The sequence below is a fragment of the Bos mutus genome, chromosome 13, assembly GCF_027580195.1.
Source record: "Bos mutus isolate GX-2022 chromosome 13, NWIPB_WYAK_1.1, whole genome shotgun sequence".
NCBI lineage: Eukaryota > Metazoa > Chordata > Mammalia > Artiodactyla > Bovidae > Bos > Bos mutus.
This window is the reverse complement of record NC_091629.1, coordinates 67763827-67777765: the sequence shown is the minus strand read 5'-3', so window position 1 is coordinate 67777765 and position 13939 is coordinate 67763827. Positions and strand designations below refer to the sequence as shown.

The window sequence follows — 13939 nt, the reverse complement described above, 5'->3', positions numbered from 1 at the left end:
TTTCTGGAGTTGAGCTGTAGGAGTTGCTTGTATATTTTTGAGATTAGTTGTTTGTCGGTTGCTTCATTTGCTATTATTTTCTCCCATTCTGAAGGCTGTCTTTTCACCTTGCTAATAGTTTCCTTTGATGTGCAGAAGCTTTTAAGGTTAATTAGGTCCCATTTGTTTATTTTTGCTTTTATTTCCAATATTCTGGGAGGTGGGTCATAGAGGATCCTGCTGTGATGTATGTCGGAGAGTGTTTTGCCTATGTTCTCCTCTAGGAGTTTTATAGTTTCTGGTCTTACGTTTAGATCTTTAATCCATTTTGAGTTTATTTTTGTGTATGGTGTTAGAAAGTGGTCCAGTTTCATTCTTTTACAAGTGGTTGACCAGATTTCCCAGCACCACTTGTTAAAGAGATTGTCTTTAATCCATTGTATATTCTTGCCTCCTTTGTCGAAGATAAGGTGTCCATATGTGCGTGGATTTATCTCTGGGCTTTCTATTTTATTCCATTGATCAATATTTCTGTCTTTGTGGGGTGTGGAGAAAAGGGAACCCTTTTACACTGTTGGTGGGAATGCAAACTAGTACAGCCACTATGGAGAACAGTGTGGAGATTCCTTAAAAAACTGGAAATAGAACTGCCTTATGATCCAGCAATCCCACTGCTGGGCATACACACTGAGGAAACCAGAAGGGAAAGAGACACGTGTACCCCAATGTTCATCGCAGCACTGTTTATAATAGCCAAGACATGGAAGCAACCTAGATGTCCATCAGCAGATGAATGGATAAGAAAGCTGTGGTACATATACACAATGGAGTATTACTCAGCCATTAAAAAGAATACATTTGAATCAGTTCTAATGAGGTGGATGAAACTGGAGCCTATTATACAGAGTGAAGTAAGCCAGAAGGAAAAACATAAATACAGTATACTAACGCATATATATGGAATTTAGAAAGATGGTAACAATAACCCGTGTACGAGACAGCAAAAGAGACACTGATGTATAGAACAGTCTTATGGACTCTGTGGGAGAGGGAGAGGGTGGGAAGATTTGGGAGAATGGCAATGAAACATGTAAAATATCATGTAGGAAACGAGTTGCCAGTCCAGGTTCGATGCATGATGCTGGATGCTTGGGGCTGGTGCACTGGGACGGCCCAGAGGGATGGTATGGGGAGGGAGGAGGGAGGAAGGTTCGGGATGGGGAACACATGTATACCTGTGGCGGATTCATTTTGATATTTGGCAAAACTAATACAATTATGTAAAGTTTAAAAATAAAATAAAATTAGAGGGAAAAAAAAAAATGAAATAAGTTGGAGGAAGTGGGAATGAACAGCTTATTGTATCTGAACAATGTAGATTTCGATTTTAGTACATTGTAGGAATTGCTTCCCAAGCCACAGGGAGGGTGCTGGGTCAGCCAGTATCAGCATCACCCACCAGTGATGCGTCTGGCCCTGCTCTCGGGCCCCTCAAGTCGCCAGAGGGCAGTGCGGGCGGCACAGAAGACTGCAGCCAAGATGAACTTGGATCTGATTCCAAGCGAGCAATTCTACCTCAGTGGGAGCTAGTAACGTGCCTGGTGGGGTGCTGGCCACCTTCACATCTGTCTGGCTTAATCTTCCCAAAAAGCTAGTGGGTGGGGTTTTTTTAATATTCTTGTTCAACTGAAGAGGAAAATGAAGTTTGGAGACATCACAGAAGGTGTCCACATTTATTGCAGTTGCTAAGACGCAGAGGTAGGAAGGGAACCCCGAAGTCCAAATCCCTAATCACAGTCACTCTGCTCCAGAGCCTCCGCCATCTGTACATATTTACAGGTGCCAAGCCTGTCCACCACTTCAGGTTCCTTGTCTTTGACTAAGTTACTAAGTGTCTCCAGCACCACTTTCCTCCCTCAGTAAACTTGATTCCATCTCACTCGTGAGTCTCACATAACGTAATATATGTGAAAGAGATGTTTAAACAAATGAAATTATTTACAAAACAGAAAGAGACTTAAAGATATAGAAAACACACTTATAGTTACCAAAGAGGAAACGTGGTGGCGGAGGGATAAATCAGGAGCTTGGGATAAACATACACACACCATTATGCATGGAGATAAAGCCTGAATATTCATTGGAAGGACTGATGCTGAAGCTTCAATACTTTGGCCACCTTATGTGAAGAGCCAACTCATTGGAAAAGACCCTGGTGCTGGGAAAGATTGAGGGCAGGAGAAGAAGGGGGCGACAGAGGATGAAATGGTTGGATGGCATCACCGACTCAATGGACATGAGTTTGAGCAAACTCTGGGAGACAGTGAGGGGAAGCTTGGTATGCTGCAGTTCATGGGGTCACAAAGAATCTGACATGACCGAGCAACTGAACAACGATCACTACTATATATAAGACAGATGACCAACAAGGACCTACTGTATAGCACAGGGAACTCTACTCAATATTCTGGGATAACCTATATGAGAAAAGAACCTAAAAAAGAATGAATATATATAACTGAATCATTTTGCTGTACACCTGAAAATAACAGCATTGTAACTATACTCTAATAAAATTAAAAGAAAAATTGTATATACTCTACGTGTCAATTATGCAAATAAAAATATTATTTTTGATGATGAGAGACAGGTGGCCTTGTGACATGATTCTGTCTCCTTTGTCACCACCAGAAAAGCCATCTCCGGCTTACTGGCAGGACTCACTACGCTCCAGGACAGATGCTGAGAAGAGAGAGCAGGGGCTCTAGAGGGGCACTCAGGTCTGCAGGCAGGCTGATGCCATGGGCACCTGGACCCTATATGTGGCTTGTTCCTAATGTATCACCTCCTCCACTTGGGGAACCTATAATATTTAGTTCTGGGGATTTCTTTTTTATTTCCCATTAATCCCAGAGACCTCTGTGATCATGATTCAGAACCACCGAAGTCGTCACCTTCAGCTCAGCATCTGTGACTAGACTGAACTGAACAACTCTGAGAGAAACCACGTCCGCTCCCTTAACCCAGGGGCCTGGATATGCACAATCTGGGGGCAACTTTTCATTTGCCAAGGTTGACGGGGATCTCACCCAGGCAGCGACTTTCTAAGCATTTACTGCCCAAGTCTGCCCCCTTGTGGACAGTCCTCACTGCTTATTTCTTTCAAAGTGCTTTCACATGGATTACGCAAAGACCATCAGACACTTGCTACCTATGAGGTAAGTAAGACTGGTATTATTTTCACTTTATAGTGAGAAAATGAGGTTTAGAGAGAGAAAGAAAACCACAAATCCTAGAATGACATTTAGCGTCTTTGTGCTGCCATTTAGCAAAATCCCCAAATATTCTAGTCAGAGTGCCCTGCACTTGAGCTCAGGTTAAGTCCTGGTTCAGCAACCGTCACCGAGCGAGGTTCTTTCACAGATGGAATTTGATCACTACCATAGCCTCCAGGATTTTGAACACTTGCATTTGGTGGAACTATTTTGTGCAGTGAGGTGCTGAAATCATTCTAGAAGGAAAAGTGATGGCTGATAGACCATTTCAAGTCTTGTGTGTGTGCTTCAGCGTGTGGTGGGTTGCTGCAGTCCCTCAAAGCTGGGTTTAGTTAAGCAGGAAAAGTACAGGCAGCAGGATGGGAACTCCTTTGAACACAGCCATTGGCCATGTCACAACAGGTGTAGCTGGCTTTGAAGTTCTCTGTGGAGGGTTTGACTGTGAGGGCACAGTGCAGCCCGGAGGCTGAGCTCTTCGATCCTGAGTCAGGCTGCCAGCGTCAGCCACTCAGTAGATATGCAACCCTGGTGAATCTCATAACCACCCTGTGTCTCAGCTGCCTCACAGAGAAAGCTAGGATAAAGAACAGTATTCACTTCGGAGATGGTGCAAAGTTTCAGCCACATAACTTACAGAAAGCACTCAGCGCCAAGCCCGCCACGGTGCCACAGGAGGAGCTGTCAGCAATCCCTCTCCCTGGCCGCTGATGAGCTGGCCTAAGGCTGCGCTCATGAAACAGAAGGAGGTTTGCCGGCGGGTGCAGAGTGGGTCTTTACTTTAAATACATTGCCCCAGTTACGGTTCTCAACCCCAGGATGGAGCGTGTCCTCGGAATTTTCTGTGGGCATTTTGGGTTATCCAGTGAAAGGAAACACTACAAGAATATGGGAAGTTGGATGCAAGAGACTGTCCCACTCAATTAAGAACTGTGAAGAGACGTGGCCCTAAAGAAGATGTACAAATGGCCAGAGAGCACATGAAACGATGCTCGACATCGCTAATCATCAGGGAAATGCAAATCAAAGCCACAAGGAGAGATCATCTCACACCACTAGGATGCTGTTTTGTTTTGTTTTTTTTAAACCCAGAAAATAGTAAGTGTTGGTGAGGATGTGCAAATCTGGAATCTTTATGTGCTGTTGGTGGGAATATAAAATGATACAGTCCTTATGGAAAGCAGTAAGGCAGGTCCTAAAAAACTGAAAAACAGAATTACCACATGATTGAGCAATTCCACTTCTGGGTATCGACGCCAAACAACTGAAAGCAGGGATATGAATAGATACTTATAAACCTATGTTTTTCCAGTAGTCACATACGGATGTGAGAGCTGAACCTTAAAGAAGGCTGAAGAATTGATGCTTTCGAATTGTGGTGTTGGAGAAGACTCTTGAGTCCTTTGGACAGCAAGGAGATCACACCAGCCAATCAATCCTAAAGGGAATCAACCCTGAATATTCACTGGAAGGACTGCTGCTGAAGCTGAAGCTCCAATACTTTAGCCACCTGATATGAAGAGCCGACTTACTGGAAAAGACCCCGATGCTGGGAAAGATTGAGGGCAAGAGGAGAAGGGGGTGACAGAGGATGAGATGGTTGGATGGTATCATTGACTCAATAGATGTGAGTTTGGGCAAACTCCAGGAGATAGTGAAGGACAGGGAAGCCTGGCATGCTGCAGTCTGTGGGGCTGCAGAGTCAGAGACGACTGAGTGACTGAACAACAACAATGTTCATAGCACCATTACTCCTAACAAGCAAAAAGTGAAAGTCATGCAAGTATCCACTGAAGGATGGATGAATAAACAAAAGGTGGGAATGCATACAATGGAATATTAGCCGTCAAAAGGAAGGAAATTCTGACACATGATACAATATGGATGAACTTTGAGGACATTATGCTAAGTAAAATAAACCCGACACAGAAGGTCAGATATTGCAGGAGTCCCCTTATATGAGGGACCCAGAATAGTCAGATACAGAGAAATAGAAAGTAGAATAGAAGTTGCCTAGGTCTGGGGGTGTGGAGAATAGGGAATCATTGTTTAAGGGATACAGAGTTTCAGTTTAGTAAGAGGAGCAGTTCTGTGGATAGATGGTAATGGTGGTCGCACAACAAGGTAAACATGTGATACCTGTTAAGTGTTAACATACACTTATCAGTGGTTACCATGGTAAATTTTATCACAGTTAAAAAAATGTCTCACTGCCACAGAGAACAGTGGTTGATAAGAGGGTCAGGGTGGGCTGGAGAGGGATGGATTGGGAGCTTGGGATTAGCAGATGCAAACTACTATATATAGAATGGATAAACAAGGCCCCCTACTGAACAGTGCAGGGAATGATATTCAATATCCCAGGATAAACCACAGTGGGAAAGAATACAAAAAAAGAATGAATATATGTATAAATGACTCACTTTGCTGTACAGCAAAAACATTGTAAATCAACTTCTTGTTCTTTTTCAGTCACTAAGTCGTGTCCGACTCTTTGCGACCCCACGAACTACAGTACGCCAGGCTTCCTCCACTAAATCAGCTAGACTTCAATAAATAAATGAAAAAAGTTGTCCCACCCAAAGTGCCAATAGCATCCTTTTGAGAGATACTTCCAGAATATCCAAAAATGATCAAATATACATGCATTTGGTTATAAGACCTAGTGCATTTGTCACACTAGTCTGGGTTTCCCCTTTTAGGTCACAGTTGCCAAGTTAAGGAGACACCTAAAATCAAGTTAAGAAACACCTCCAAGGAACCATAACACAGTTACAGGATTGGAAGGAGTCACTTTATAAACACACAACAGCTTTAGCTCCTTGGAGTTCTCATTTATTTATAGCCATTAATTTAGAAATTACTTCTACTAATCAATAGAAGTAGTAGATGCAATGCAGGAGACCGGAGTTCAATCCCTGCATCAGGAAGATCCCTTAGAGAAGGGAATGGCAACCCACCCCAATATTCTCGCCTGGAGAATCCATTGGACAGAGGAGCCTGTGGGGGCTATAGTCCATAGGATCACAAAGAGTCAGACACAACTGAGTGACTAACACACTTTCTACTAATCAATAGCATCACAATTGGAGAGGGCAATGGCACCCCACTCCAGCACTCTTGCCTGGAGGATCCTATGGATGGAGGAGCCTGGTGGGCTGCCGTCTTATGGGGTCCCACAGAGTCAGACACGACTGAAGTGACTTAGCAGCAGCAGCAGCAGCAGCAGGGGCAGCAAGCTGGGATTCCCAGCTACAAAGGAGACTTTCAGATTTCAACAGAAAACTCGAAACAGGAAGAAGTAGTTCTTACCTTGTAGATACAGGACTTGGCATTCAGGAAGAAAAGCTCGATGGTGGCATTGTCCTTCAGGTATGAGATGCTCTCGATATAGAACCTGCAAGAGAACAACTGTCAGTAAACCACGGACACACCGACCAATGAGGCAGAAAATCAAGTTGTCTGAGTTACACGATCTGACTGGAGGATGAGGACTTCCAACCCAACAGGAACAAAAGAAAAAAAGTCATCAATTCCTTAGTGCTTTTCAAGTTTTATTTATAGTGGATTAGGACCATCAAGACTGACAGCCCTTCCCATAGCTAGGAGCCAGGTTCGCCATCAGCCTCCAGGAGTAAACTTGAACTTGACCATTTACTTCTATTTTCCTTACCTGTTGCCAATTTTTTTTTTTTACAATGTCACTTGTTTCCATTACATTACTTTCTGTCCTAATCACTGTTAAGTTGGAGTTTTAAAAGATAATTTCTTTTGCTTAGTTGAATAAAGGACCTTATTTTCTTTGAAATGGTTACAACAGATCTGAAGACAGCAAGGTAGGGTTTGACATCTCTACATCCAGAAGGCTGGGGCCGGTGTTCTTAACACTGTGATATTCATGAACATGAAGCCAAATGAAAATTGGATTCTTATGCAGATGAAGCTTATGGGGTTTTTTTCAAGTTGACACATTCTGAAATTATTTAAGTTTGCATTCAATAAGTCTTTACAAGTTGATTCTGGAGTTTATTCAATTCCCTAATTAGATAAGGCACTTGTACTTGTCTTAGGATCAGCTATACTGAGGGAGCCGAGATGACAGGGGAGAAGGAAATGATTGGCATGCAGAGCCTTGGAGGGGAGGAGGTTCTGAGTAAGGGGTGACAACTCCTGGGGGGGCCTCATGGAAACTGGGTACCTGCCTCATGGAAACTGGGGGCACCTGCCTTGTGGAAATTGGAGGCACCAAGAGGGGGTAGAAGGTGAAATGAGAAAAAAGCAAGTGCTGTGGTCTTTCAGAACAGCATTAAGATATGATGGAAGGAGTCACGGGGAGGAAAGTCAAGAGCCCAGTAATCTGTGCCCAGGGCTTTGTGATTCAGGACAAGTCACACTGGGCTTCTGCTTGCCAGACTATAAAAGACAGCAGGACGCCATCAGCAGTTCCCCACCTAAAATGTTTGCTGCTTTCAAGTACTGGAACCTAATGCAGATTAAGAGCTTCCTGGTGGCTCAGTGGTAAAGAATCTGCTTGCATGCAGATCCCTGGGCTGGGAAAATCTACTAGAGAAGGAAATGGCAACCCACTCCAGTATTCTTGCCTGGAGAATTCTATGGACAGAGGAGGTGATGGGCTACAGTCCATGGGGTTGCAAAAGAGTTGGACGTGACTTCGAGACTAAACAACAATAAAAACAGCAAAACCAACACACCAACATTGCATAAGGCAAACAACAGGTTTGTGTAGGCTAGGGTAAGTCCACGGCATCCCACTTTGCAACCTCTGGTCTACAGCTAAGTAAACAACATCTTTGACCATTTCACAGATATGCACAGAGGCTGTTGTGATGAATACAACACAGATTCAGTTAAATTTGTGAGTAACTCCAGAGTAACTTCAGATATTAGTAGACATTTTCAATCCACAGATATTAGTCCTACAATTACCATCATGAAAGGTCTACAAAATTTTTGGAAATTACAATTCTATCTTCATTTGTGCAAAGCCTGGGAATGAACAGGCTGGCTGATCACCCCTTTCCCCTACTGAAAATACAAAGCACTTGCCTCCTGCTTTTGGACCAAGCATTTTAAGTCATGAAGGTCTCCGTAAAGGGTCTGCAGCAGTCTCAGAGAAACTGGGAAGCTGCGCCCCTTTCACTCTCCTAATAACAAAGACTTGAAATGCGGTAGCAAATTCTACTTCTCAAAGCAAAAACAGTTGTCTCTCTGTATTGGCAGGGGATTGGTTCCAGGATCCCCTCCCCAAGGATATCCCTTGGATGCTCAAGTCTCTGATATAAAATGGTGCAGTACAGTCAGTACATATCAGGGTTTTACATCTGATCCATGCATATGGAGAACGGACTGCAAGTTAAATGCGATGTCATTTAAAAGACTCCATCCCTTGTAAAAGGTTCTTGGCGATGGGTAGTCAGAATAGCAAAATCAGAAGGAAAGAAGGCAGACAGATGGAAGGGAAGGGAAAGGAAGGCAGGTGGCGGAGGGGAGGGTGACAAAGGCTCAGGACGGGGCTTTGGGGCAGGGGGTTGGGGGACAGCAAAGCCAGATTAGCTGGGAGACTTGCTGTACTGTGCTTAGTCGCTCAGTGTGCCCGACTCTTTGCGACCACATGGACTGTAGCCTGCCAGGCTCCTCTGTCCATGGGACTCTCTAGGCAAGAACACTGGAGTGGGTTGCCATGTCCTCCTCCAGGGGATCTTCCCAACTCAGGAATCAACCTGGGGTCTCCTGCATTGCAGGTGGATTCTTTACCAGCTGAGCTACCAGGGAAGCCCAGAGACCTGCAAGGGTGGCCTATTACAAATCAATTCTGCCTCTATACCTGTGTCCAAGCTACTCTTCTCACCCCAGAACAATCCTGCTGCAGATCCCAGCTCATTCCTGCTCCCTTTCGCCTTGCTCAGTCATGACATGTTTTCATTGACTCTGTGGACGGTCCCCACAGAGGATCTCCTCTCCTGGGCTCCAGTGACACCCTCTGCTTATTGTGTGGCCCCTGGTCCCGAGATTCCCTGTTCTCTGAGATGCCGTCTCACTAGGCTGCTGACTCCTTAAGGGCTGGGACCCAATCTCATTCATTTCTGCATTCCCAGCACTAATCCAGGACCTGGCACCAACGTGTACAATTTTTTAAAATTTTATTTCTTTATAAATTATTTAAAAAAAAAACGTATTCTTTTCCATTATGGCTTATCACAAGATATTGAATATAGTTCCCTGTGCTATATGGTAGGACCTTGCTGTTTATCCATTCTAAATGTAACAATTTGTATCTGGGGTTCCCTGGTAGCTCAGACAGTGAAGAATCTACCTATAATGCAGGAGACCCAGGTTTGATCCCTGGGTTGGGAAGATCCCCTGGAGAAGGGAATGGCTACCCACTCCAGCATTCCTTTATATATATATATATATTTTATTTTTGGCTGTGCTGGGTCTTCGCTGAGCTTTACTCTAGTTGCAAGAGCAGGGGCAACTCTCTAGTTTGCAGCACGCACGCTTCTCATTGCGCTGGCGTCTCTTGGGCCAGTGCACGGGCTCTGGGGTCGAGAGCTTCGGTAGTTGCTGCACCACATGGGCTCAGTAGTTGCCGCTCCTGTGCTTTGCACAGGCTCAGCAGTTGTGGTGCACTGGCTTAGTTACTCGGCAGCATAAGGGATCTTCCCAGATCAGGGATCGAACCTGTGCCTCCTACACTGGCAGGCAGATTCTTTACCACTGAGCCACCAGGGAAACCCTACTCCAGCATTCTTGCCTGGAGAACTCCATGGACAGAGGAGTCTGGTGGGGTATCAAACCCCAAGTCCCAGTCCATCCCTCTCCCTTCCTGCCTCCCCCTTGGCAACCACAGTCTTGTGAGTCTGTTTCTAGTTCACAGATAAGCTCCTTTTGTGTCACAGCTTAGATTTCACACAAAAGTGCTATCATATGGTACTTGTCTTTCTTTTTCTGAATTACTTCACATAGTATGATAATCTCTAGTTTCATCCATATTGCTGCAAACGGCATTATTTTGTTCTTTTTATGGCTGAATAGTATTCTACTGTATATATAACATGTAAGTTTATATGAGTGAAAAAGTCTGATTTTCAACTGTTCTCCGCTCCATACACCACTGTTAGGAGTTCTTATTGGACAGTGAAATGAGTGACAAAGACATGTGGGAGGGAGAAAAAAAAATAAATGATTTCCCAGCCCATTTATAATGATTAGGGGTCCTTACACTCCACACCCAGCCCCTGCCCCTCTACCCCTTCTCTCAGTGTGAACGTACAAAGCTGTTCACAGAGATATGCTGATGACTTTGAATCCTAGAGCCAGGAGAACACCAGAGGCTTTTGGAATTTGCCAGTGAGTGACCTTAGTTCGGTAATAATTATGAACCTAAAGCTGTTGGGTCTGAAATAACTTGATTTTCAAAACAATGCCTTACGTCTTGATACCATTCATTTTAATGCTTGACAATTAAGGAGTGAAGACATTCTGTCCCACCCCCTCCCAATTTTTTCTTCAACAGCATATTAAGCAAAAACATTACAATTCCCTTTCCAGCTCTCTAATAATGGGAAACTGAAATGAGATGGCAAATTTTATGCCTTTTGAGGTAGTATTTGTTCTCTGGCTTCACAAGAGACAGGAAGGTGGAGGAAATAACTATATTCTGAGGTGGAGGGAAAAAAAAATCACTTCCTTTTGACAGAAACTGGAAAGCAGTTTCCTGTTAACCTTTATCACCAAGAAACAGCCTGGGAAACCCAGTGAGTTCCAGGGCTGTCATATTATTGTTCTGTAATCCTGGGTATTTAATTCATCCTGAACTTTCCATCTGTGCTAGGGAGCTGGTGAGTCAAAAGTGCCCAGAGGAAAACAGACCTTGGACATCTCAATCCCAAGCCAAGGCCCAATATACACTCGGAGAGAACTTCTAGGGAAATGGGGAAGGTTGACAGTGTCTGTTCAAAGTGGAGATCCCAGTTCTGTTCTTTGGGGCTTTCCTGGTGGCTCAGACGGTAAAGAATCCACCTGCAATGCAGGAGACCTGGGTTTGATCCCTGGGTTGGGAAGATCCCCTGGAGAAGGGAATGGCTACCCACTCCAGTATTCTTGCCAGGGAAGTCCCATGGACAGAGAAGCCTGGCGAGCTGCAGTCCATGGGGTGGCAGAGTCAGGCACGCCTGAGCGACTAACACTTATCTGCTCTTTTGGTTTTTCCTGAGAACCTTATCAAAGGTCCTCCTTTGAGGCACTAGATGGCGATGTTGCATTTCCTTACCTACCAGTGCGGAATGTCAGCGTTAGAGCGGGTTCACAAAAAACATTCCAGGTCTCTGGGTAAACCTAAGGAAACGGATGATGTCTCTCGTATTCAGAGGGTCTGTGTGGATGATTCCAAGCCTGATTCTGTATTAACTGACGGGTCTGGATGCCTTGACATCCGGGGTCTTGCTTACCCTGTGGGCAATCCAATGCCTACAACCCCTTTCCTCGCCTGCCCCAGGGGAATTTCACACTCCAGGCTGCTATTCACCTTCCTTAATTATCTCAGAGCCAAGAACTGGATAACTTGGGAGAGTCCACATACCCCCAGAGGCTGCTAAAGTTATTCAAACTAGCCAGTCCTAAGCCTGCTTACCACGCCTGATCTATTCCTGCAGAAACCACAGTGAAGGCTCTTGCCCACAGGTACCTCACTCCCTCTGCTTCCTGGCCGAGCCTGGTGCTTCCCCACGTGCTTTACTCTGCTGGGAACCCTCTCCTCTTGGGAATCAACTAGCAGTCTCTCTTTTCAATGTTAGTCATTTCCTTATCCGTTGGCCCCAAGTACCTGAATAAAAATAAGGCCTACATTCTAAAACAGGCTCTTCATGGGAACTTCCCTGATGGTTTGGTGATTAAGAATCCACCTTCCAAGGCAGGGGATGCAGGTTTGACCCCTGGTTGGAAACCTAAGATCCCACACGCTTTGGGGCAACTAAGCCGGTGTACGACAACTAGAGAAACTCACATGCCATAACAAACATCCCACGTGCTGCAACGAAGACCCAAAGCAGCCAAATAAATAAATATATTTTTTAAAAACCTAAAACAGGTTCTTCAGCGCATTTAATAGGGCTGAATCTTTTTCTTTATTCTCCCATGCTGTGCAGCTTGTGACATCTTAGTTACCTGACTAGGGACTGAACCCAGGCCCCGGGCAGTGAAAGCACCAAGTCCTAACCACTGGACTGCCAGGGAATTCCCAGTAGGACTGAATCACAGGGCTTCTTTTTGAGTCAAAGGAAACAGTGCTCTGGGCCAAGGGCAAACCTGGCTCAGTACCATGACTGATGCCACACGCAACCTGACCCAGATGATGCCAGTCTGAGGATATTTTATCAGATGGTCTGAAGTAGGAATACATATGTGCTATGCTATTACGTGTCTGAGTGTATTCAATACTCAAGGCTCTGGAGCCTTCGGGGAGTCTGGTCCCCTTAACCTGTAGAAGCCTCAGGTGGCGGCAGACTGAACACCCCCCTGCAGGATGACATCAGCTAGGGGCTCCTATGGGCCCTCTCGCTCCCCCTCCTCCCTCTCACATCCCCACTTGGCACTTGGGAATCACTGACTATTTACGGCAAGTGTTAATTAAATGGCCCAATGATTTCATTTCATAATGAACACAAATGTCACATTTGGAATGCTGGCTTTTGGTAGCAAAAAGGAGCGATAGTAATGAGAAAGATAATTAATACTGCTGTGAGTTTATGCAGCCAAGTATCTCTGATGTTGAGAATTTCAACAGCGCCGAGAATCCTAACTGGGACACCCAGTCGAGATCTAATGAGTTCTGGTTAGTGGACACCTCCTTTTAGGTCCACACCATCGTTGTTACTGCGAGTGACAGGAAACAGCACTTGCTGTCTTAATTAGCCCCGAAAGACACCAACAGGCAGGTCGTGAACTTGGCTATAACATCCCCCCTCCCAGATGACAGCTTCCTGGCATCTCCTCTCTTTTTTTTCTCTGTAGCTCACTTTATTTTATTGTTTGTGAAACTCTAGGTTTGAAGAGACACATCTAACTTCTATTTATTTTCCTATAAACAATGTCGATGACCAGAGCTCCAAGAACACTTGGCTGCAGAACACACAATGAAAGGAACACCCAGACACGGAGGAATTATCCTGAGCACAAACTTAAGTCCATTAAAAAAAAAAAGAAGGGGACTTCCCTAAAGAAGGGGACTTCCCTGGCGGTCCAGTGGTAAAGATCCTGTGCTTCCAACATAGGCATCATGGGTTTGATCCCGGATCAGGGATGAGATCTCACCTGTCTCATGGTCAAAAAATAAAAACAAAAAAACCCCAAAAAGGACAGAGCGACTTCTTTGGGTGAATAGGCATATTTTTCCTTCTATTTTTTCTTGACCTATTTCTTTATTTTCTTAATTGTGTTTGGTTGTTCTGGGTCTCTATTGCTGTGTGTGGGCTTCCTCCAGTCGTGGCAAGTCGGGGCTACTCTCCAGTTGCAGTCCGCGGCTTCTCATTGTGGTGGCTTCTCTTGTGGCAGAGCACAGTCTCTAGGCACATGGGCTTAGTTGCCTTGTGGCATGTTGGGACTTCCCGTACCAGGGATTGAACCAGTGTCCCCTGCACTGCAAGGCAAATTCTTCACTGCTGGACCAT

The 13939-nt window shown here is 44.8% G+C and overlaps 1 protein-coding gene across 1 annotated transcript in view; it reads right to left on the bottom strand.

Annotated features, from left to right (window-relative positions):
- FRMD4A (FERM domain containing 4A) overlaps positions 1–13939 on the bottom strand; it is a 328482-nt gene that overhangs the window by 137303 nt on the left and 177240 nt on the right. Inside the window, 1 exon segment of the mRNA XM_070381930.1 lies at positions 6564–6648. Within this exon segment, the coding sequence (XP_070238031.1) occupies positions 6564–6648 (85 nt within the window).